Raw genomic sequence first — 26,139 nt, forward strand, 5'->3', positions numbered from 1 at the left:
CTATGGGGTGAGCGTTGTCATCCTGGCTCTATGGGGTGAGCGTTGTCATCCTGGCTCTATGGGGTGAGCGTTGTCATCCTGGCTCTATGGGGTGAGCGTTGTCATCCTGGAGGATGGCGTTAGGTCCCAGCTATGGGATCGCCACTTGCTCCAGAATCTCACTGCATTGAGATTGCCTTTAATGATGACGAGTTCTGTCTTGCGCTCGTCTGGCGCTATACCCACACATTTATCTGTGTTGCTCATTCCACGAATGCCCGGTCCTTATACAATAGGTCTATATACCCTTCAGACGTGCTCCGCGTATTTTACCATCATCCTTTTCCACAAGGCACTTCCTTGCGTCTCTCTCCAAGTAACATGCAGTCAGTTTCAGGCAGTGCAGAATGTAAACAAGCGACGTAAAGAGTGGCTACATGCAGCCGTACGCTGCTGAAAACTGTCGTAAAACGTCTTGGAGAAATGAGGAAATTAATCGAATTAATTTAAAAGGTTAATATTATAAATATCCGAAAGGCATATAAATATTGATAAAAACTAAAACTAAGGATATTTCAGTTCGTTTTAGTTTTGTGAACACACAATTTAGTTTTTATTAGTTTCAGTTAACTACAATGTTTTTTTAATTCTAGTTTTCGTTTTTTAGTTAGTTAACTAATAGTTAGTTAACTATTATAACCTTGGTGCACACCGCTCAGAGCCCTGACGTCACATAATTTGGAGCGACGCCTACGTGAAGGGTTGACTCCCACTTTTAGACCAGTTCAGCCCATATGCGTAAATCCAGGCTGACCACTCGGACCAGTTAGACCTCTCTCTCTCTCTGTCTCAGTCTCTGTCTCTCCACCCACGCCTATTTATAGGGAGAGAGAGACAGAGAGAGAGACAGAGAGAGAGAGGGGATCGAGCACCATCGCACAGGTAAGAAATAGGAAAATATTGTTTATTATTATTATTATTATTATTATTATTATTATACTAATGTATAATATTTGAAAGAAGATTCAATGATCTTAATAAGTTAAATTTGAAACACATGGAAACACAATGCAATAAGTAAAGGATAATATCTGGCTATAGGCGGTGGCCGGGCGGTTTGCGGAGCGGTCTTGATATCGGAAGGTCGCTAGTTCGTATCCCCGGACCGGCACGTTAAAATTACGACCGCTGAAGTGCCCTTGGACAAGGCATTGAACCCCTACCATGAAATATTCTATGAGCAGGGCCTGGCTGTAAACAAGTTATTGAGCTTAGTCCAGTTACCCTGGTTAAATATAGTACCTTTCCTTTCCTTAGTCCAGTTACCCTGGGTAAACATAGTACCTTTCCTTTCCTTAGTCCAGTTACCCTGGTTAAATATAGTACCTTTCCTTTCCTTAGTCCAGTTACCCTGGGTAAACATAGTACCTTTCCTTTCCTTAGTCCAGTTACCCTGGGTAAACATAGTACTTTTCCTTTCCTTAGTCCAGTTACCCTGGGTAAACATAGTACCTTTCCTTTCCTTAGTCCAGTTACCCTGGGTAAACATAGTACCTTTCCTTTCCTTAGTCCAGTTACCCTGGGTAAACATGGTACCTTTCCTTTCCTTAGTCCAGTTACCCTGGGTAAACATAGTACCTTTCCTTTCCTTAGTCCAGTTACCCTGGGTAAACATGGTACCTTTCCTTTCCTTAGTCCAGTTACCCTGGGTAAACATAGTACCTTTCCTTTCCTTAGTCCAGTTACCCTGGGTAAACATAGTACCTTTCCTTTCCTTAGTCCAGTTACCCTGGGTAAACATAGTACCTTTCCTTTCCTTAATCCAGTTACCCTGCAGGGTAAACATAGTACCTTTCCTTTCCTTAGTCCAGTTACCCTGGGTGAACATAGTACCTTTCCTTTCCGTTGTCGGGAGATAATTCACCCTCCCTGAAGGTGAATTATATCCACCACCTAGCCAGATATTATCCCTCTTATTACATTATTATATTATTATTATTATTATTACATGACTACCTAACATAAATTAATACATTGACCCAAAACACAACAAAAAAAGTATTCCATAATTTGCGCTGGCTGCATCTGGCCAGCTGCAGGGCTGGAGCATGTGTAAACAATATGGAGGTTATGCTATGCATGAATATTCATGGCTCTCATATCTTTAAATGTGTCAAAAGGAACTTAGTCTGCTATAAAGTATAAATACTGTATTTGAATGATAGAATGTGTCGACCAGTTGAGCGTGTCACCGCAACAAATCTTTCCCTGTTGTAGATTCGATTTCCGACGATCACACCCCTTGTCGGTTATAGTGATAAATCCAGGTATACGCTCTGATGCAGTCAGATCCCAGGCCCCTACCGCCCTTGGCAATAGGACCCAGGAAATACCACTGTTCAGGTGTCCTGAGAGGGTACAAACCGGCTCTCATATAGAGCGGGATAGCACCTCTTTGACAGGAAAAACAGCAAGAGTTCCCAGTGACTCGCCCGTGGACACTGCTTGCTGCACAATTCCGGTGTAATTCTTCAGATTACCTGTTCACTTTGCATCTGTCCAAAATATACCAACTATGATAAGATAACAGCAGATAGTACATAAAATGAGGCAGGGATTAAAATCCGCCTCATAACATCATATAAACATACACTCATACAAACACATCAATATTACTCACCAGCATAGATGAACGGCAAGCGGAAGTTGTTTGTTAATCCAAAATGTGTTTATTTCTCCAGATAATTTGCAGATATACGGTTTACAGCAAAGAAAAATGGTTAAATGGCAAAATAGTCAAAAATACAACCAAAAAAAGTTAGAAAAAGCTATAGGATATAGGAAAAATATCCGTTGAAAAGAGAATATCAAATAGGTAAAAAGGAAATGACTGGAAAAAAAAACTTATCTAAAACTATAGGGAAAAAATTCAATGTTCACCGGGAGCACAAAAACAGAGGACTGTTCTCTCCTGAGGACACTGCTAGCAATGGGGGAAAAAAGGTTCCTCTCTCCTCTAGCCTCCCTCCTCAAATACCCTCCTCCCAAATCCTTATCTTCTTTGACCATCAGGCCCTGGCCTGTTTCATGACTTTGTTATTACAAACACTTCAAAATGTTAATCCCTCCTTCAAAATTATGACTCAGATACCCTTAGTACACACATTTAAACACTACTCTTAACATGCACATCTGGAAGCTTAATCCTACCAAAGGCATGCACAATCTATATTAAAAAACTCACTACTCTATCCTTTTCTCTTTATTTTTGGCAGGGAGGTGAAAAATCTTCCCCTTTTCTTTTGTAATCACACTTTTAAAACATTAAAATACAAAAACAAAATAATAAACCGTTCCATGAGTAAGACTCTTAGTGGGTATGTTACGCTAAAACTTTGTTTAACGGAACATCATACTTCTATCCCATTAATCGAACTATATCCTAAAAAGCGACACAATAAATGAAAATAAAAACACATAATTATCCTGTTCTCTTCCTTGAGAGGGGCTGGGGTACAACCCTTCCCTTAATCCTCTGACCGTCAGGGAAGGGGGGGGGGGGCAGAGAGGGGGACAGTTAACAACTAGATCTGTCACACACACACAACCTGTTATCTTTCCATCTTTCCCTCTTATCTCTAGACTCAAATACAGCAAAACCAAAACAAATTCAAACAAAAAACCAAGGCATCTTTATACGCACTTAAAAGTAAATATGGTTCCATACCAAACAATCATTTAACTGAAATATACTAAAGATCTCATTTACTTTAGTTTATTCATCACTAAAAACAATCCCTTCTTTGTGGGCCTGCTTTGTGGATCTATTAAAAATCCTCAGCCCTGCGGTAAGGTCTCACACTGGCTCCGCCTCGGCCCCTCACACGTCCTGCCCTGAATCCTGCTTCAACTCTGACACCGTCGACCCTTCTCCCCTGGGGCAGCACCGGACCTCTCTGCTCGGTTCTCATATCCCGGTCCCTTGCCCCGACTTCTCCATTGTAACCATCCATAGCTGGAGGAGAAGATTTACGGGCCCTGCCATCCTGGCAAGAACGTGCCTCCTGCACATGAAAGGTGGGAGATAACTCCTCCGCCCTGGTGTACTTATTGTAAGCCCCGTGACCCCACTGTTGTTGTGTGCTTTTATCAGTCTGGGGTCTCCCAGTAAACAACCTGGGAAAGCTTTCCTCATAACCGGAAGGCTGTGCCACTAGCCGGCGCGGTGACCCTTTCCTCAACTGTGAGCTGTCCTGAACACTCACCCGCCCCTGCTCTGTAACCAGCGCTTGATTTTCGCGCCTTCCTTTATCTCTGGTGTCCTGCCGCCCACCCCTTGTGACCTGATCCCATGCAACTTCATTGAGGCTTACCGTCGGCCTGTTAACACCCCCTGTTGAAGTTTCTGGGGTCGCTCCCCTCATACTGCTGGTGACAGGCTCTTCTGCTGCCCCTCCGGACATTTTCATGGGCGATTTTTTAACCACCTCATTCTCTCTACCAGGTAGGGCCCTTGGGTGCATCACTCCTCTACCGACTTCCCTTATTTGCCCCTTTGGAGTTCCTAGAATGACTTCCTGCATCACTACCTGTATCCCTCCTACTTTGTTGATTGCCTTCACCTCTGCCCAGTATCGGCAGGTACCAGTCTTCACTTCATATAGGGTAACTATCGCCTGGTATTGCCCAGGAAGCAGTGGTACAATGGGCATCACTACTGAACCACCCAGCAAAGAAGAGGCATTTATCGCCGCTATTCTCCCCATCGCCGACCAGCTCTGGAACACCCCCCCCCTGGTGGGGATAGGGCAAATTCCTGGTCTCATCATAGCGATATCCTGCCAGTTCCTGGGGTCGGCCAAATGCTTCAGGGCGATCTTGCCCCCATTGACCCCGAAGAACTGCAGTCGTACCTCCTCCTCGCGTGAGGGAAGCACTACTCGCCGTCCTACCTCGAAGTTCGACCATAAATCTGTGTCAGTATCCTTCTTGAATCTTTCTTCAGACCTAAACACAGTAGGCCCGCCCCCATGGCTACAAGGCGCATAGAGCGGTGCATGCCCTTTTCCCTTGTTGACAGCTTCCGTTTCCTCCTCCGAGGACTGCTCTTCCTCAGTATCGGGAACGTCATTGTCAACCGCGGGCTTGTCTCCGATCGGGAGCATTGACGGATACTCCGGATCATATAGCGCTGTGTTCTTCCTCCGCGGTTCGTACTTTAGAGTTTCGTCATCTGACTTCAGGTCCTCCTCCTCTCCGAATGAGCTCTGACTGTCAATAATTATTTCCGCCTTCTCTCCCCCGTCCTCCTCCATGTCCCTCAGGCCTGGTGGAGTTAGGGGCGGGGCCATGTACCTTGTGTCTTTCCCCTTTTTTTTTTTCAGGATGGTCTTCATCCCCTTCTTGTCTGTTAACATTGGAGAGGATCTAGTTTCCCCCTGTCGGAATGATGACTGGACCTGAGAGACTCCCGTTGTACGCACACCGTTTCCGGCATCCCGAGCCCCCTCTTCCGGTTCGATCTGCTTGCCTCTTGCCGCTCTTTCCCTGTCATCTGACTGCACCAGGCCCTCCATCTCCCTGTCACCAGGAGATTTGTTTACAGCTCGCCTCCCTGCGCCCTCTGTACGAGGTCTGGACTGCTTCCTTTCCTTTTCGGCCACGTGACTGCTGCGCTCCCTTTTGCGGTGTTTATTCTCCTATGTAGAAATGAGAAATTTGATTGTTAGTTTTCCTCCTGCTGATCATTATTTACACTTTATAGTGGGGAATCATTATGAAAGCTTGCAGAACCGATATATAGGCTATCAGTCCCAGCCCCTCCCCTTCATTTCCTGCTCCGTTTCTTTTATGTACAGCAAAAACCTCTCCTTATGATCCACTCCTGAATCACCCAATCGCCCTGTACCTGACCCTTCCTTTTTCGTTTCTTGCCCTCCTTCCCCACCTTGCCCTCATCGGCCCACTGCCTTGAGACTAACAAAGCAATAGTATGGGGTTGAGAACCCTCTTCACGTGTTACAAGGTCCACTCGTGCCCATTTTAACACGCCCTTTCTGAATATGGAGGTTCGGACATCCTGTCGGTCCTCCGGCTTCCATAAAACTTTTATATCAGAATAGGCTGTCAAAACGGAGTCCTCCTGTAACACTTGGAGTGTCTCACTGGTGAACGGGAAATACGCATCATGCTTTGGTGTGAATCCTGGTTTTACCATTGCAATATCGTACCAGGTGGCCACATCCAATAACGCATCATCCTCTATTTTCACACCATTAACATAGTATAAGTGCATTCGATGAGGCCTGCTTGCTTCCATATTTTCTGCCCTTAACCGTGGGAGCACAGTGATAACTGGTTTTATGTCTATGCTCCCAGCCCAAGGCGTAACTGTGGTAATTCCGTGCGATACCTCCTCACGTCCTATGGGCGCCTCTTCTTGTGGGGACGTACTCACCGAGTCACCCTTATCTTTTTCCTCCTGTGTCAGAGTGGTCGCAGTTTCTACCCACGCCTCCAGTGCCTGCTCCTTATCCACAGAAGCCCGAAACAAATCTTCATGCTGCTCAGCCTGCGGATTTCCCACTTTCTTATCTCCACTCCGTCTTCCCTTATCACCTGGTGCCATCTCTCCCTCAGCTTGTCCTCCCTGGGTACATAGAGAATATTTAGTATATTTGATTAGAGTCCACACACTGGTTATACTTATGCACACACATTTATATATTCATCAGCATTTATATCTGTCAGAAAAGCTACTGGCGCCCAAATAAAACGCTTGCCTATATATATATACATACATACATGCATACGCATATATATTTGTTTATAATTTTCCCCTGATTGGTGCTCTCTTGTTGAGCGCCCTCTTCATTCGTCCCCCCATAATCACTTCTTTAAATGCATGTTTTATCACCGCCAGGACCCCCATACGCTTCAAAACGGCCAACATGATCATAGCCAGGATGACCAATACTATGGGTAGTACCCAGGCAACGACCTGTACTAGGGTTTCTCGCATCCCCTGTATAGTACTTGCAATCCATCCCACTGTATCTCTTGCCAATTCACTTATTCCATCTCCCATCTCAATCGCTCCTGTGCCAATCATCATAGTCGTGGAAATAGTAGCGGCCTTCCACCAATTCCATCCTGCATGAGCAGGCAATGTTGTCCGCTGGGAGCAATTACCCTCAGTCATGTTAATCATATGGCTCTCAGGCCACAGCCCCTTTAGTGAATAATGGGCTGTGGTCAAACCCGCCTCCAATAAACCGGGTCCTGGTGATGTCCATGGGGCAAATAAATCAAAATCGTGCCCTGTTTCCTGGCTCTTCACCCATGGTGCCGTTGGCTTCTCATCATTATTGCAAAATCTATAATTAGTGAAAGACCACCGTCCCAGCAAATATTCATTTGGTGGTGTGAAATAGGGAAATCCCTCGCTCAAAACTTCCTTCCATACATTCTGCAATTTTGAACAACCCGGTCCATAGCTGCAATAATGTACTATTTCCGGAATAGCACGGAATCTGCTTCCACTCCTGCTGCCCTTGTATTCCAGGCCCCTTCGTCCCAATATCACGCTCCACCGCTCCACATCTGAGGCCACACTGATGATAGGGCTATCGTACCAAAACATTCTTGTCCATGCGTTTTCCTGGGGCGGGGGGTTCCTATCGGTATAATATTCTTCAGAGGGAGGATTATTACATCTGGATGCCTTTTCTCTATCATATTTCCTCCCCCAGCCGATCCAGGTTAAATTATTCCTCAGAGGCACCACCGTGCGGGTCTGCGCCACATCTGCTAGCATTCCTGCTGACTCCCTGCGAGCCAGTTCCGGAAAATAATCCATATCATAGCAATAACTGCGGTCCTCGGTTGTACAATAGTCCCTGCTATAGTAGCCAAAATGCGTATTAGGATATAGACCCAGATAAGCTCCCCTTGCCCCTATGACCGAGTCTATTCCCAACCTCAAGGTCCATTGATCCTCCCCCCCTGATGCCAAAATAACTGGAGGTGGTAGAGTTAATGTGGCCCCTGCCGGGTCGTCTAGGGGCAAGTGTTCTAAATTTGGTTCCGCCTGCATCTTGGCCACCAGGATTTTCAAACCCCCAGGCCATGGCTCTCCGCCTATCCGTCGTGACATGTGTAGGTGAAAACCGGTAAACATTGCAGCAAATTGTTGATGGATAAACATTCGGATTTTATCCTCTTCGGTCTCGTGTGATGACTGCCAACACTGGTTCTGATTAATCAGATTCAACTCGTCATCTGTGAAACCTAGTCCTGCCAACTTGTTCCAACTGTTTTCCTCCCCCGATCCATCCCAAACGGCCATTCGGAACCGTCTGAGTCTCTCCCTATAGGGCAGACGACAAGTTCGGTTTCCGCTCTCCGGATCTGAGCCACACATAGGAGCTAATGTCCCCTCTCTCATCTGAGAGATATTGTATCCCCAGTTACCGTATTCATCCTGCATGCGCGTGATGATATCCGTGGGGGTCAATGCATCAGCCACGCAATTTAACAAATGGTCCAGAATGGTTGATCCTATCTTTCCCATTATGGCTCCTCGTATTCCAGGCACCATAGTCGGTACCCACATGTAATACAAACGGCCCTCGGAGGTGGGGCTCTCTCGTAGCCATGACAGCCCAGGTGGATAAGATAAAAGCCCAGAGTTGGCCTTGCCATGAGCTATGACCCACTTGAAGAAACCCCCTTGCACTTCTCTTCCACATCCTGCGCTTTCTCTCAGTGTATCAGCCGGGTCCTTGGGGTCAACTCTGTGTCTATTTGCCCCCACTGACGCATCCCGCCCTGTTGCCTCGTAGACCACACTTCTCCCCTTCCGCCCCCGCTTTTTATCTGGTGGCTTAAAGGACTGCTGCTGAAGTTGTAACCACAACTGCCTCACGTGAGCCTTATGAGAGTATGGCCATCGAACTGTAGTGGTTATTATTCCGCTCGCACTTTTATTAACCCCCTCCGGTGCCAATTTCTCTCTGTCAACTTTGTGCACTCCCCTGTGGCCCTCCATCCGCTGGAAAGAGCAGTTTGCGGCGAATGTCCATGCACTCCAATGAGGACTGGGCTTCACTCTTTTCCTCACCAGTGCTTCCCTACACCAGACCGGCCTGGGGGTTTCACTCAGCATAAGTATGATCTGCACAAGCTCCCCCTTCTTCCGGTGTAAGGTACTGTCGTCGATTAAGTGAACGAAACTTCCTGCAAGGGCCTCTCGTTGTGACATTTCTATCCGTTCCCAAGTGGAGTTTGGGTCACACCTTCTAGTGGGATCCCGCAGCCAACACATCTCCTCCTCCCGACGCCCCTTGGTCGGCAACAGGCAGTATCCGTCAGTCACCGCCTTGATGGCCTTTCCCCATTTCTTCTCAATTCCCTTGATGCGAATCCACCTTTCTGTTAGTGTAATATCAGCTTCATCAAATGTCACACATGGAAGAGGCCAAGACACTCTTAGTTGGATTATCTCACTTGCAGGCTTCTTGAGCGTTCGGACCTGCTGCCATTCCCATTCCACACGAGAGTTAGGGAAGATCACTTGACGCGTGGTCCCCGCGATTATTGTCACGAGTATCGCTATCACTCCCATTTTTAAAGTGGCAACTCCAATGACGTTTATAATCCTCCTCTTCATAGGTCTAGTAGCCCTCCTTATCTCAGCTGGCTCCATAGCTGCGTCGTCGACCTCCATCCTGCGTCTTCACTCCCCTCCCTCCTGTAGAATAAACATAAATGTTAGTGACCCGTGACCCAGGAAATCCTCTTCCTCTCACGGGCTAACCATTTCCTCAATTTGCCTCCCTGGACTTTTTCATCGTCTGGTTCATCACAGGGACAAAACCATACGTGCATGGCCTTGATATTCCCCCTTCGAGACACGTCCAATATGATCTGTGTCTCTGTCCATTGATAATCAGATCGCAGTGTGGGCCGTCGAGTCACCCCCTCTGCGGCAAACACACCGCTTCTGGCCACTGCCTTGGTCTCCTTCACTCTTATTTTCCATGTCAACATTTCCCTGGTAGTGTGGAATTTGTGTGTAGAACACTCCGTGAACCAGTCCCACTGACATGATGAGTCGTGTCCCGTCTCGAACAAAACTTTATCCACATCCTTCCTGATCACTTTCCTGGCTCCCAGCATAGTTTTCAGGATTCCTTGCACTGTCATGTCAATGTCCAAACCTTTGATCTTTTCACTAGTTAGGACTTCAGCTCTTGACCTGGAATCCCCTATTGACAGCAACTCAGGTCCCCGAGTGACACTGTGTCTCTCCACACGAGATGGGATCATAGGAGGGAAATTCTGGTTGATCATTATTTCCAACTCAGATAATAACAACAGATTTACATCCTCACTACTTCCATGGAATTGTATCCCTGCTTCACTCTTGTGAGGACTACGGACAGGGGTGTCGCAACCCAATAAATTCCCCTGCCCCCGTTGAATATGAATGCCCGCGTGTAGCTCCACCACGCGATGAAGGTGGCACTTTTTTAATGTCACACCATTCCAAGTACATCTGCACTCCTGTGCTAAGGTCTCATTCATGGGTGGATATCCCGCAATCAATATCCGTGCCCCACAAAGCAGACTACACTGTCTGCATAATAAAACCCTACAGTCCCTCGGACCCTCCCTGGGCCCTATCTCACCTGAGGCGCGAAGAACAAACGATGGTCTGCCCTTATCTGGCACGATTTTAGGCTTATTCTTGAACAGTCCTTTCCATCGTACCCAGGCAGTTGGTATGTCACACAGGTTACACCTTCCAGGCGAATATGATCTCCACAGCAACTCCCTCTCCGGTCTGTCCACCTCGTACCCTTGCTGGGCATAACTGAGCAATTCCTTGTCCCTACTGGCCCATATGTTTGTTCCATCCTTCCCCGGGGCGATTATTATTAGGGCTCGTACCTCCGCTAATCTCATAGCAAAAGGGAGCACGCTGTTATGAGTCGATGACATGACACCCCTACTGGATCTTTCTGATCTGAAAAGGATGTACCAACCCGTAATTCTTCAATCTGATCAAATTGTTGTCTACAATCTCTTCCACGTGGTCCTTCCCGTTAATTTTGGCTCCTGGATTTCCCAGCTCAGGTTTCCGTGACACCCAAACTTCGTCACCTGGAGAAAAAATAGAAGGCAAAACATGTTTAGTTCCCTTAAACTTCCTAATTTTTCGACCCATATTTATTGAATAATGCATTTTTAACATTTGATGGGGCTCATCCCATGTGTTCCCATGCTCATCAATAAACTTCTGAATATACTCCTTGGCTGTCCTCACTGCCCGCTCCGCTACCCCGTTTGTATGGGACTGATAGGGCACCGAATACACTGCCTGCACCCCCACTTCCTCCAATACCTCCTGCACCGGTCCTGACAAAAAATAGGAAGCATTATCCATGCGAATACTCAAAGCACCTTCTTCCTCTTTGAACAACCGTGACATTTCTTCAGCTATCTTAGCCCCAGTGGGGGTCCTGAGTGCGCTCACTCTTATGGCTCCTGGCCCATTATCTACCAACACCAGGATATAGCGACTCCCCCTCCTAGTTGCTCTGGAGAAAGGTCCCGCAATATCCGCAGAGAAATGTTCTCCTCTTTCTTTTACAGCAATCTTTCCGGGAGTCTGAAAAGGTTTTTTAAAACCCCCTGTTAGCGCACATTGTGGGCATGCGCTTCTGACCTTCTGCGACAGTTTCTTTGCGTTTTTTATTAACACGTGGTTATTTCTCAACCACAATAATAAGCGGTCTGTTCCCACATGTCCCAGCTCATTATGCGTTAATTTTACGATCTGCTCACTCTCTCCATCTGGCACCTTCACGTCACCATTGGACTGGACCCAGGCCTGCTGCGCCATCAGCCTGACCCTTTTTACCCCTAGCACCTTCAGTGCCGGGCCTCTGTCACTTGCCAATGCATCCACCTCCCGGTTCCCAACATGCCAATAATCCTGGAGGTTAGAGTGACTCTCTACTTTCCTCCATGTTACTTTCATGGTCCGGATTTGTTCCAAAATGATCTCCCACTGGACAGCGTGTGAGAGTGCTTGACCCTTGACAGTTTGGAATTGTCTGTCCTTCCAATAATCCAAATCTTCAATTCCTGCCCTGTAACAGTAGTCACTATCCGTTACTACTTCAACTCTTCTTATCTTTTTTTTATTACACCACAGGAATCCTTCCAACATTCCAGCCACCTCTGCGGCCTGGGCTGACCCTGTCACCCAGCCTGTCGCTTTTTTTATCACCTGATTTTCTCTCTTTACCATATATGCCCATTTAGCATAATCTCCATCCCCTCCCTTCTTGCTGCCATCTGTGAATAGAATCCACGTCGGTTTCTCAACCTTGACCCCTTTCTCGGCCCGGACATGCGGCCTGGCCTGCCCCGGACACTGCATTGTCACCTCTTCGTCTATCAACATTAAATCCCATTTTGCCCATCTAGAATGCAAAGCTTTAGCCCCCTCCAAGGACTGCTTGGAAGCAGCATGCAGAGCAGGAAAAGGGGTGTACACATACATTTTCTGGTTGGTCGACAGCTCCTTCAGGGCCCGATAGAATCTGTACACTCCACATAATGTCTGCTCTTCCGGTTTGAATTTTCCTTCTGTTTGGTTGAAAGAATACGACAAATACAGGCAAGGAAGCTTACTCTTGTAATTCTTGCATGTGATGGTCAGACCCCCATCCTCTATTGACGTATATACCTCCAGGGGTTGAGCCACCTCTCTCTTCTCAAGGGGCTCCGCCTGTGAAACTTTTGCTTTTACCCTTAACACCAATTCGGAGCAGTCGGGGCAGGTCGTCATTTTGCTTCTTATCATGTGGCCTTTTAATCTGTGCAGAGGCGCCAACACTTGTGATAATCCTGCCACATGATTAGAAATCCACTGGGCTTTCCCCAGTAATCTTTCCAACTCTTCCAGGGTGTTGGGTAAAGGCCCTTCTGCTATCTCCTTCAAATAAGACCCGCTCACCTCCTTCCCTGTATCCGTGATATTAAACCCCAGATATTTTAGCGAGTGCTTTGCCACTTCACATTTCTTTATGCCTACTTTCAGCCCTGATTTGGCTAGCCGGCTCAACACCTCCTCCAACAGGTCCAGGTGCTGTGTCTCGTCTTCGTTACTCCAATACACATCATCTATGTATACAGTGACCTCCAAACCCTCTAAAACAGTCATTAATGCACTCTGAAAAACTGCCGCCGCATTCTTATAACCCATCGGAAGCCGCTGCCACCCATAACTCCTCCCCTGCCAAGTGAAAGCCGTCTTGGCGGTTGACAAAGGACAAATGTTTACACTCCAATATCCATTCGCCATATCCAAAGAGGACTTCCACTTCTGATTTGGCAGGGTGCGTACTGTGGCTGTCATGTTCAACAATGACCGGGTGTCACTGACCGACCGTTTATTCAACGCGATCAAATTGTGTACCAGTCTCCACGTCCCATCGGGCTTCGGAACACCAAACACTGGGGTATTTGTGATCGCATGGTCAAGCTGTTTCAATATTTCGAGTTCAGTCAGTTCCTTAATTGTCTGACTCAATTCCCCCACGCTTTCTGGGTTAATTCGGTGCTGAGACTGCCGAGGGGGAACTGATCCCCTGATGGTGTGTGTGAATTCTGGACCCATTGTTCCACAATCATTCTTAAACTGTGCATATTCTCCCCTCCTTAGGATTTCTCTCAGCCTGTCCTTCTGTGTACAGTCGGAATCATTAATTAATTTTTCCATCTCCGCAGGGACATCAACTGGCTTCATATATTTAATATGTTTTATCCTAGGCACTTGCCCCAAATCCCTCATTGCGAGTAGAGGCTCCTGGCCTGGACTTACCCCCACTCCTTCTATACCATGCTTCAGGCATAAAGGCAATCTGGTTATCTGTCCATCTGCCAACTCCACCCCCACCATAGGCCCAATCTGCACCCCCCCACTGTGCACAGATATATCTGCTCCTGTGTCCACTGTATATTCCTCATTCTCGATGGTACAGATCAGCTTTCCCCCCTGTTCCTGGGTCCTCTCCGCCAACAGCGCTACTAGGGGCTGCTGACTGGAGTCGATAGTTATTATGCGGCGGACTTGTTTGATTCGGTGGTGGTCACCTGAGTTGTACTCTCCCCCGGCTGATTGTCCCTCCAGAGCCTTCTGGCTTCTATCAATGCTGTCCGTTCCTAGCGGGACATCTTCTGCCACGTCTCGTCGTCCACTCGTGGGGGTCCGCGAGCGGACTGTCTTGGTGTGGAAAATCCCTGCTGTGCCGTGGTCTGTGCGGCCCTCTGTGGGCCGCCCTTGCCGTTTTTTGCCGGTTCACTCCTCGGCTGACCTTGCGTCACTTTCTGAGGGTCAGTGTTAAGCCGTGACTGAGAGGGCCTAGGACCTGTAGGGCCCTGCTTCTTCTGCTCCGCTCCCCGCTCTCTCTTTTCCCTCACCAATATTGATCTTGCGTCATACATTTTCAGATGAGTTCTTAACTCCCCCGCTGTCCAGTAGCTCACAGCAGCTGCCAGTTCCATCCCCCCTGGCACTCTGTTGAACAATTTCTCCAGCATTAATGTATGCCTTTCACTGCGTGTTCGGCCTATCAAGGTATATGCTGCCATTGTCAAAGTTATTTCCCCCGTTGTTACTCGGGATGCCAACTCCATGGCTAGTTGTTCCCCCAAATCCTGGCCCGGGGTGCACACAGTCTCCTGACAAGCCTGCAGTATGGACCACCCCTGAGGGATCTGCATTCCGTATTGATTGTTTAAATAGCTTGACGCTCTGGGGTCCTCCAATATGGCCTGGTCAATATTCGATTCCAACAGTCGAGTCAGGTATTGTGATACACCCTCTCCGTCTCGCCGCTGGGGAATGAGGGACTTCAGAGTTTTATTCAGGGTCAACAAATCCATCCCTCTCGGGCCTCCTATGATATGCCCAAATTGTGGTAAGGGGAGAGTGTTACCAGGAGTTGACGTTACCGGGTAACGGTACTCGTTGGGAGCCTGCCCTAAATATGCCCCATAAGCCGGTGTCTCCTGAGGAGGATTGTATACCTGACCGGGCATAGCTTGATAGCTACTCCCGGGTAAGTTATTTACCACGCTCCTCGTTCGGTCCTGTATCGGGCTGGGGGGTCCTTCCCGCTGGCCTCCAAGCCAGGGCGCAGCCTGCCTCCTAGCCATTGCCTGGTCTCTTTTCAACACCCCTTCCCTCATGTAATCATATCCAGAGGTCATGTAGGATGCCTTCCAAGTAGACGGTACCTCCCTGGCCCCCAATATATCCAGTGCACTGGGGGCCCGTGATAGGTTGTAAGCCTCTTCCCATTTAACCGGATAATAAGGATTTATCTGAGACCCTCTGAGACCGTTAAAACCAGGGGGAGGCCTCAAACTCTCATCCCCTGGTCCACTCAAACCTGTCACCACTGGCCCCCAGGGGTCTCCCTCCACAGTATGGTAGACCGGCTCCTCCAGGGGTGGACCCTCCCCCAAAGGCCTAAAAGGAATTGGTTTGGCGCTTTTATTACGACCTCTCACTGGATTTCCTCTTAATGGAAACCCTTCCTCCTGTAAACCTGGGGCGGGAGTAGGCCTCCTCTCCACCCTCACCTCCCTCCTGAGGTCAGGGTCACGGGCCTCCGGTGCATAAGAGATATTGCCAGGCAGCGCCTTCGTGTTAACAAAACTCACTTTCAACTCCTCCTCCGAGCCGCTCCATTCTTCTTCCTCCCCAGAAACTCCCCCCTCAGAGGGTTCTTTGTCCTCCATTTGCGTTCCTCCCTGACATATGTCTCTCATCATTTGTACCCTGTCATCCTCTGTGTCCAACAATATTACCAATCGCCGTGAAGACACCCTGTCCAACGCCAAAATAGCCCTGGCCGTAACCTGAGCCAACCACTTTCCTCTCAAACCATGATAGGACCCTTTTTGTGTTCTTAAACGCAGGGTCAAGGTGGGCACCGCCATCTCCTGATCCTCCCAAACCGATTCGTCATTCAAAATGGAGAACAGAACCTCCGTCAACCCCTTCAGGTTCGGTGTCTGTCCCCTTTTCACCGTTATGTCTCGGTCCAACAAGGTCAAATGTCTGATCTTAGTGTACCACCGATTCAGCCCATAGGGTTCAGTTGTTAACACCTTTCCCTTAGCAATGGGAACATTGTCAATCGCATTCATTAACACCGCTTTTCCCCTTTTAAAACCTGCTCCCCCTAAACGTCTTATCTCGGCGTCATGCGCCTCAGTCAGCATGAGGTCAGTGGAAGCCAGCACAATCAGGGGCCCCCTGCTGTCCCCTAAGTCCACTGCAGGGGAACCCTTGATCAGTATCACCTCCAGATTCTCCAAGTTACACACTGAATCGGTCGCTATTATTTCTGTACGATGCTGTTCTTTGGTATGGGGGTGACTATTCTTAAACGGGTTGGTTTCGTGGACATAAAGGCTATTCTGCATTCCCCTCAGGGTTCTTTCCTGCTCCCCGTGGGGGGCCGAATCCGCCCCCCCAATCCCTTGTGGGGGCTGCAGAGCCACTCTTTTAGGCTCTTTTATCACCCCCATCCCAGTAGGTTCTGTGCTTGAAAGAAAGGGGTTGTTTCCTGTTATCTCCCTGTGAGTGGAGACCCCCTTTTCCTTCCCAGGGTCTGCCGGCTGCAATGTTTCACCAATTGGGGAAGATGAGAGTACCCTCTCCTCCTCCTCCCCTTGTCCGTGTTCCTTTCGCATGCGTGCCTTATAAGGCTGCCCATATCCTGTGAGCCTTCCCCGGTTCTCTTTAAAGCGAATTGACTCCAAATATAAGGAGAGATATCTTGCATCAAAAGGATCCGGGATCAACACATCCACACACGCCTCTCCCAGACTGCTTTCCGCAGCCTCCAGAAAAGCATTCACCGATGTTTCCACTGTATGACCGTAAGTCCCACACCCAAACAAACTCATCACTATTAAGTGACCTGGAGGCTGGCTACAGTGTGAAAATACCCTCTCATATAGTCTCTTCAGAGCCCTATGACTCTGCTCTGGTGTCATATTATCCTTCTTGGGCACAGGCACATTAATGATTGCGACATAATGTTCACCTAAACCATACGGCTTGGTCTGGAACAATTCCTCAGGGGCCAAGGGGTTAGAACCCTCTGGTCCCACCCTCAGATCGCATTCTCGTTGAAATGCTTCCCCTGCCATTTCCCTTATTGCCCCAGCCATTCCCCGGCCGTTTGTGAGCATAATATTCGCTGGATTGATTAACAGTGCACGTTGGTGCGGCCGATATTCTGACAGCAGAGTGGGAATCACCCTAATCCTGCCTGCTGTCCTTCCTGAAATCTCCCCCTTGGGCCCTGGGGTCCTCACTTTTTGATCCAACTCTACCACGGTAGCTGACCCTTGGAGCCTGGAGGAGACAGGCCCAGCCTCTCCCCTTCTAGCCCCCAGCCTCTCCCAAAAGGTCTGAGTGGTTTCAAACGGAACGGTTATGTTAACTCCCAGCGTGGCAGCATCCACATATCGCGTCTCATTCCCAGTCCCCGTGTTAGCTCCGCTAACCACCTGTAGAGCAGAGACGTCCATCCCGGCGTCCCCTCCCTGTCCTAGCACAGGTTTCCCTGCCCCTATCTCGGACAGTTCAGTCTCTGAACGTGTTTCCCAATCCTGGGAATCAAATTCAAAAACTGTCGAATTACCCTCCTGCTTTGCACCTCCTTCAGCCATTTGGTGCAACTAGGTCTCAGCTCTTACTTTTTGTTTCTATCGCCTCTTGTCCTTCATAAGCTGTTTCTGTCGTAATGGTAATTCCTCATTAAAACCACCACGACCGCCCCTGGTACCTGATAAGGCCTTATTTTCACAAGTCTATGACTGGTTCTCTTCCGGATACAGCAATCAATTAGGCGCAGAGCTGTCCATACGGAAAAAGGTTTCCACCGCTTCCCACACTTGACCAGACAGACTGCCTGTGATCACCAGGCTCTCTGTCCGCGTCCTTCTCTTCCCCCTTTCAAACACAGCACTCAGCACGATTATCCCGCACCCTGTGCCCAGTTCCTCCAAAAAACACAATCACCCACTGTGTTTGTTTACCAATAGTCTAACGGTCCGATCGCAGGGACATGCGTTCCACGCACGCCACCCTACAAAAGACCCAGGGACGCCATGTCGACCAGTTGAGCGTGTCACCGCAACAAATCTTTCCCTGTTGTAGATTCGATTTCCGACGATCACACCCCTTGTCGGTTATAGTGATAAATCCAGGTATACGCTCTGATGCAGTCAGATCCCAGGCCCCTACCGCCCTTGGCAATAGGACCCAGGAAATACCACTGTTCAGGTGTCCTGAGAGGGTACAAACCGGCTCTCATATAGAGCGGGATAGCACCTCTTTGACAGGAAAAACAGCAAGAGTTCCCAGTGACTCGCCCGTGGACACTGCTTGCTGCACAATTCCGGTGTAATTCTTCAGATTACCTGTTCACTTTGCATCTGTCCAAAATATACCAACTATGATAAGATAACAGCAGATAGTACATAAAATGAGGCAGGGATTAAAATCCGCCTCATAACATCATATAAACATACACTCATACAAACACATCAATATTACTCACCAGCATAGATGAACGGCAAGCGGAAGTTGTTTGTTAATCCAAAATGTGTTTATTTCTCCAGATAATTTGCAGATATACGGTTTACAGCAAAGAAAAATGGTTAAATGGCAAAATAGTCAAAAATACAACCAAAAAAAGTTACAAAAAGCTATAGGATATAGGAAAAATATCCGTTGAAAAGAGAATATCAAATAGGTAAAAAGGAAATGACTGGAAAAAAAAACTTATCTAAAACTATAGGGAAAAAATTCAATGTTCACCGGGAGCACAAAAACAGAGGACTGTTCTCTCCTGAGGACACTGCTAGCAATGGGGGAAAAAAGGTTCCTCTCTCCTCTAGCCTCCCTCCTCAAATACCCTCCTCCCAAATCCTTATCTTCTTTGACCATCAGGCCCTGGCCTGTTTCATGACTTTGTTATTACAAACACTTCAAAATGTTAATCCCTCCTTCAAAATTATGACTCAGATACCCTTAGTACACACATTTAAACACTACTCTTAACATGCACATCTGGAAGCTTAATCCTACCAAAGGCATGCACAATCTATATTAAAAAACTCACTACTCTATCCTTTTCTCTTTATTTTTGGCAGGGAGGTGAAAAATCTTCCCCTTTTCTTTTGTAATCACACTTTTAAAACATTAAAATACAAAAACAAAATAATAAACCGTTCCATGAGTAAGACTCTTAGTGGGTATGTTACGCTAAAACTTTGTTTAACGGAACATCATACTTCTATCCCATTAATCGAACTATATCCTAAAAAGCGACACAATAAATGAAAATAAAAACACATAATTATCCTGTTCTCTTCCTTGAGAGGGGCTGGGGTACAACCCTTCCCTTAATCCTCTGACCGTCAGGGAAGGGGGGGGGGGGGGCAGAGAGGGGGACAGTTAACAACTAGATCTGTCACACACACACAACCTGTTATCTTTCCATCTTTCCCTCTTATCTCTAGACTCAAATACAGCAAAACCAAAACAAATTCAAACAAAAAACCAAGGCATCTTTATACGCACTTAAAAGTAAATATGGTTCCATACCAAACAATCATTTAACTGAAATATACTAAAGATCTCATTTACTTTAGTTTATTCATCACTAAAAACAATCCCTTCTTTGTGGGCCTGCTTTGTGGATCTATTAAAAATCCTCAGCCCTGCGGTAAGGTCTCACACTGGCTCCGCCTCGGCCCCTCACACGTCCTGCCCTGAATCCTGCTTCAACTCTGACACCGTCGACCCTTCTCCCCTGGGGCAGCACCGGACCTCTCTGCTCGGTTCTCATATCCCGGTCCCTTGCCCCGACTTCTCCATTGTAACCATCCATAGCTGGAGGAGAAGATTTACGGGCCCTGCCATCCTGGCAAGAACGTGCCTCCTGCACATGAAAGGTGGGAGATAACTCCTCCGCCCTGGTGTACTTATTGTAAGCCCCGTGACCCCACTGTTGTTGTGTGCTTTTATCAGTCTGGGGTCTCCCAGTAAACAACCTGGGAAAGCTTTCCTCATAACCGGAAGGCTGTGCCACTAGCCGGCGCGGTGACCCTTTCCTCAACTGTGAGCTGTCCTGAACACTCACCCGCCCCTGCTCTGTAACCAGCGCTTGATTTTCGCGCCTTCCTTTATCTCTGGTGTCCTGCCGCCCACCCCTTGTGACCTGATCCCATGCAACTTCATTGAGGCCTACCGTCGGCCCGTTAACAGAATGATATAGTTTGGACACTTGGGCCCTCATTTATCAACCGTGCGCACGCCAAAATATGGGTGCACGCCGAAATTACCGCAATTGTCGGCATTTACCATTTCCGCCAAAGCTTGAAATTGAACTTGTTTTTCTGTCGTACACAAGCGGAGCAGCATTGTCTGAACTGCTGACACGCTGTCACAGGCATCTAAACATGTTTTCACTCCTAAAATGTTAATATACAATTTACATGTATGTATATACATGTAAAAAAAAAAAAAGTAATTAAAATCGCGCAATTAAAAACAATATAACATGTTTACAATTGTATTAGTTTGTGCTTAATCAAACAGTGCTTTACTGGCCTTGTTATGTGAGCGCACTTGTGAGATGATTTGGGAGCGCATGCTGCATGAGCGTGACATCAGATGCCTATATAATCACTGTGATGTTATAAAAAATCACACCCGTGTGAACTGAGTGTTGCAACTCCCCTCTCTCTCTCTCTCTCTCTCTCTCTCTCTCTCCCTCTCTCTCATTAGCAGGCAACAGTGCAGTGCTACAGCACCCCTACTGGCCCCTACTGGTACATGCTGGTGCTCATTAGCGTCACATAGGTGCATGACCAACACGGACATTGCTGGTTGTAGGAGTGGTTGCACCACTCAAAAAAAGGCATAAATGGACTGCACGCCTTTATTTCCAAGTGACAATGACAAGGATACAGCTTGCCTATTTGCAATTGTAGCAGGCTATAGGCGTAAGAAAGGGGCTTAATCATTCACCATTTAAATAAGTGCTTTGACAGTTCAGATAAAAGCGAGATCATTTTCGGGGGTCGGGAGGACGGGACCGCGGCGTGCAGCGCCAACACATACCAGCACACACGCAAGCCTTTATCCATATGTTTATGATTCGTTCATCAATGATCAAATCACTATAATGATATAGTTTGGACACTTCTTGGACACATACATTTTCCTGTACTTTGTCTCCCTCTAGATTTCGGTGAGAGATGGCAGAGAGTGGCAGAGGGCCAATTGGAGACGACAGTCTGGAGGATTGGGAACTACTGGGCTCAGGGGGCTTTGGGTGGGTCTTTAAGGCCACACACAAGCTCCTGGGCATTGGAGTGGCCATTAAGGTGCTTAATTATGATGACAGGTATGATAACACTGAGCTACATAATGTATCTATAATTGATTAATTATATTCATTCACACTTAGTCAGTTTTACATAATTATAACATTATATATTATTATAACATGTTGGGTTCTAACTCCTAAACTGACCCCGTACTGCAGCTCTGGTACGTTGTATGCTGCCCTGTGTCGCGAGGCAAGTCACATGGAGGATGTAGAGCAGTTTGTTCCCAGGGTCTATGGGATGTACCGTGGCCGGCCCCCCTTGATGGGCAAGAAGGAGGTGCAGGGTATAGTGATGGAGCTGATGGAGGGAGGCTGCCTGAAGTCCTTTCTGCTCACCAAGGTCTTTATAATTCAACTGAAACTAACTAAATAACCACAACTAAAACTGAAAACTGAAAACGAACAAAGACGTTAACTAACTGAAAGTGTGTTGTGTGTTTACAAATTGTTTGAAATTATATTTGTCTGTGATATATATATTATTATATATATATATATATATATATATATATATATATATATATGTATAATAATAATAATAATAATACTAATAAATATTCTGCTGGTTGGGTTTGTGGGCTATGAGCTGACCACCCAAGTATCCCCGGTCAGAGAGAGAGTATGTGACACCAAGGTATATTCTCAACAAGGTCAGGTTTATTATCTCCTTAATCCATGGTTTCTACAAGCAAGATATAATAAATGGAATACATATTATTATTAACTATAGCATGACAATGAAGGACCATATTGAATGACAGGTAAATATGCACTAGAACATATGTGAACAATCATAGTATATACAACATAGCATAGAATAAATCAGTTAATACAGTACAGGGGAACAAAGGCTTACTTTGGTCAAGTACGCATGGCTGGAGTAGTGGATAGACTCAGTGAGGTCTGCAGGTGCTGCATGTTGCCTGTGTGAAGGCTGGAGACTGAGTGAGGAGTGTGGGGTGAGTTGCTGGTTATATGTGGCACACCTAGACTGTGATTGGCTAATGAGTTGAGTGGTGTAATGGCAATGTGTGATTGTGGATGCAGGGAATGGGGAGTGTCCACCGGAGGCTGCCAGTAAGACAGCATGCAGATAATTCACAACAGCCGCCCCCACAGTAGCTCAGCTACTGTGAATATAGAGAATTGTCTTTGCTGTTGAGGTGGCAGTGAGTGTAGTGCAGGGACAACCGGTGTAGTGTGCTGGGATGGACACAAAATGTTCAGTTGTTAGTTCGGGGGTAGAACGTTGTCTGGGAAGATGGAGGCGTTCAGCCGCCCCATGGGATACAAACTTGGGGCTGGTGAGGGGAGGCAGTCAGCCGCCCCGTGTTGACCAGATATTTGGGTTGGTGATGGGAGGTTACCTCAGGCGGACGGCCTGGAGGCTGGGTAGGAGCGGGACTAGCCGCCCCAGTCAGGAACGACGGACGCAGGTGCAGGTGGTGACCAGGTGGTTGGGTCCACCCAGGAGACTGCAGCCGTCGACGCGACCACTCTGGCGGGCGACCGCTGTAGGGGAGCCAGACTGGACACCGCCGACGCTGGCTTGGCCGTACTGGAGGGTCTGTAGGATACCTGGAGGAGTGGAGCCACAAGGGAGACCGGTGCTTTCGGCTGGGCCGCACCGGAGGTCGCTGATGCAGGTAGGACCAGGCAGGAAGTAGTGCGGCAGGTTGGCTTGGCTCAGAAGGCGGATCTGCTGCATCCTGTGCACGTGGACCTGTAGTGGCTGTGGGCCCCCGGACTGGAGGCTCTAGAAGGGGTACTAGGCAAGGCGATGACCACGCCGGACTGGATGGCGTTGGACACGCTGGATTGGGGGGCGTTGGACACGCCGGGTGTGGAGGCGATGCGCACGCCGGGGCTGGAGGCGATGCACACGCCGGGTCTGGAGGCGATGCACACGCCAGGTCTGGAGGCACCAGGTCTGGAGGCGCCGAGGCTGGAGGCGCCGAGACTGGAGGCGCCAGGACTGGAGGCGCCGAGACTGGAGGCGCCAGGACTGGAAGCGCCGGGTCTGGAGGCGCCGAGGCTGGAGGCGCCGGGTCTGGAGGCGCCGAGACTGGAGGCGCCAGGACTGGAGGCGCCGAGACTGGAGGCGCCAGGACTGGAAGCGCCAGGACTGGAGGCGCCGAGGCTGGAGGCGCAAGGACTGGGGGCGCCAGGACTGGAGGCGCCAGGACTGGGGGCGCCAGGACTGGGGGCGCCAGGATTGGGGGCGCCAGGACTGGAGGCGCCGAGGCTGGAGGCGCCAGGACCGGAGGCGCCAGGACCGGAGGCGCCAGGACCGGAGGCGCCGGGACTGGAGGCGCCAGGACTGGGGGCGCCAGGACTGGAGGCGCCAGGACTGGGGGCGCCGGGACTGGAGGCGCCGGGACTGGAGGCGCCGGGACTGGAGGCGCCGGGACTGGAGGCGTCAGGACTGGAGGCGCCAGGACCGGAGGCGCCAGGACCGGAGGCGCCGGGACTGGAGGCGCCAGGACTGGGGGCGCCAGGACTGGAGGCGCCAGGACTGGAGGCGCCAGGACTGGAGGCGCCAGGACCGGAGGCGCCGGGACTGGAGGCGCCGAGGCTGGGGGCGCCAGGACCGGAGGCGCCAGGACTGGAGGCGCCAGGACCGGAGGCGCCAGGACTGGAGGCGCCAGGACCGGAGGCGCCGGGACTGGAGGCGCCGAGGCTGGGGGTGCCAGGACCGGAGGCGCCTGGACTGGAGGCGCCGGGACTGGAGGCGCCGGGACTGGAGGCGCCGAGGCTGGGGGCGCCAGGACCGGAGGCGCCAGGACCGGAGGCGCCAGGACTGGAGGCGCCAGGACTGGAGGCGCCGGGACTGGAGGCGCCAGGACCGGAGGCGCCGGGACTGGAGGCGCCGAGGCTGGGGGCGCCAGGACCGGAGGCGCCAGGACTGGAGGCGCCAGGACCGGAGGCGCCAGGACTGGAGGCGCCAGGACCGGAGGCGCCGGGACTGGAGGCGCCGAGGCTGGGGGTGCCAGGACCGGAGGCGCCTGGACTGGAGGCGCCGGGACTGGAGGCGCCGGGACTGGAGGCGCCGAGGCTGGGGGCGCCAGGACCGGAGGCGCCAGGACCGGAGGCGCCAGGTCCGGAGGCGCCAGGACTGGAGGCGCCGAGGCTGGAGGCGCCAGGACTGGAGGCGCCAGGACTGGAGGTGCAGCAGGAGGCGCCAGGACTGGAGGTGCAGCAGGAGGAGGACTGAGCTGGTTGAGTGGCAGAATTGGCTGAGAATAGGCCGGGCTTAGCTGGGGAAGAGTAGGGTGTGAATGCACCACCTGAACCGGTGTGCATATGACCACCATGATCTGCTTCTGTGCAGTCAAATGGTGATGGGGAGGTGCTCCCCCTTGTTCTCCATGTTGGAGCTGATCACACACCAGCCATGTGCTGATGTGTTTTAACAATGTTCGTCGTTCCCCGTCTCTCCTATCAAGCTCCGTCATTCTGCTCTTCATGAGTTCCAGTTGATAGTTGTACTCAGTTTCAGCTTTCCTCATGGATTCTACCACGGTGGGTAGATCCTGGATGGACCTCAATGTCACCCTTTGGTAGTCAGCTAATCCGGCTCGAAGGACCATAATAAATATTCTGCTGGTTGGGTTTGTGGGCTATGAGCTGACCACCCAAGTATCCCCGGTCAGAGAGAGTATGTGACACCAAGGTATATTCTCAACAAGGCCAGGTTTATTATCTCCTTAATCCATGGTTTCTACAAGCAAGATATAAGAAATGGAATACATATTATTATTAACTAATGAGTTGAGTGGTGTAATGGCAATGTGTGATTGTGGATGCAGGGAATGGGGAGTGTCCACCGGAGGCTGCCATATCAGATACAGGTGATGGTATTCCTGCTGGGCATTGCTGCCTGACGCACCTCCTCCAGTGCCTTTTGAACAGGTGTGCTGTGACACCTCACTGAACACCTTTGTGGGCCTAAACGGGTCATCAGCTGGGGACCACCATTCATCAACGTTTCGCTCCTTTAACCCCAGTACGTCTCATGGTGGCGGAGCGGTGGCAGGGATCTCTCCCTGCCACCCCCTGCTGATGCCCTAGGTGTTTGTCCCCCAACTCTTATGCTTCATCCTTAGCCACAGCCAGAAGCTGCCTTTCTCCGCCTCCTCAGACTGCTCTTTCATGGCTTTCCGATGCCCCGCTCCTGTGCATCCAATGTCGCGGAGTAGGCGGGCAGTTGAGGAACCTACGAAGCCCCTACACCCCACTTCCACAGGGCAGATAACAGCTTTCCAGCCAGCCTCCCTGCACTCTGCCGCCAGGTCTGAGTACTTGGCTCGCTTCCGCTCATAAGCAGCCTCCAAACCTCCCTCCCATGGGACAGTGAGTTCGACCAGAAGGACTGTCTTGCAAGCCTCTGACCACATGACTAGGTCTGGCCGCAGCGCTGTTTCCACGATCTCCCTGGGGAACTGGAGTTGCTTCCCCAGGTCGACCCTCATGGTCCACTCATTTCCCGGTGAGAGGAGTCTTGCAGTATCTCTCTGGCGGACAGCATAAGACAGCATGCAGATAATTCACAACAAATACATTTTATTTATATGGCGCCTTTCAGGTCACTCAAGGTCGCCTAACAAAACAGAAGAGAAATACAATATACAATACAATAAAACAAGTTTAAAATATA

The 26,139-nt window shown here is 49.3% G+C and overlaps 1 protein-coding gene across 1 annotated transcript in view; it reads left to right on the forward strand.

The window, feature by feature from the left end:
- Positions 1-876: 876 nt before the first annotated feature.
- Positions 877-26,139, forward strand: part of LOC308332476 (receptor-interacting serine/threonine-protein kinase 3-like) — a gene marked incomplete at its 3' end in the record, with an annotated part of 29,852 nt that continues 4,589 nt past the window's right edge. Inside the window, exons 1-3 of the mRNA XM_080788383.1 lie at positions 877-921; positions 21,336-21,497; positions 21,639-21,822. Of these exons, the coding sequence (XP_080644509.1) occupies positions 21,349-21,497; positions 21,639-21,822 (333 nt within the window). The 5' untranslated portion in view covers positions 877-921; positions 21,336-21,348. The remainder of the gene's footprint in view (positions 922-21,335; positions 21,498-21,638; positions 21,823-26,139) is intronic.

The sequence above is a fragment of the Protomyctophum bolini genome, assembly GCF_963924005.1.
Source record: "Protomyctophum bolini genome assembly, chromosome: 17".
In the NCBI taxonomy this organism is placed as follows: Eukaryota; Metazoa; Chordata; class Actinopteri; order Myctophiformes; family Myctophidae; genus Protomyctophum; species Protomyctophum bolini.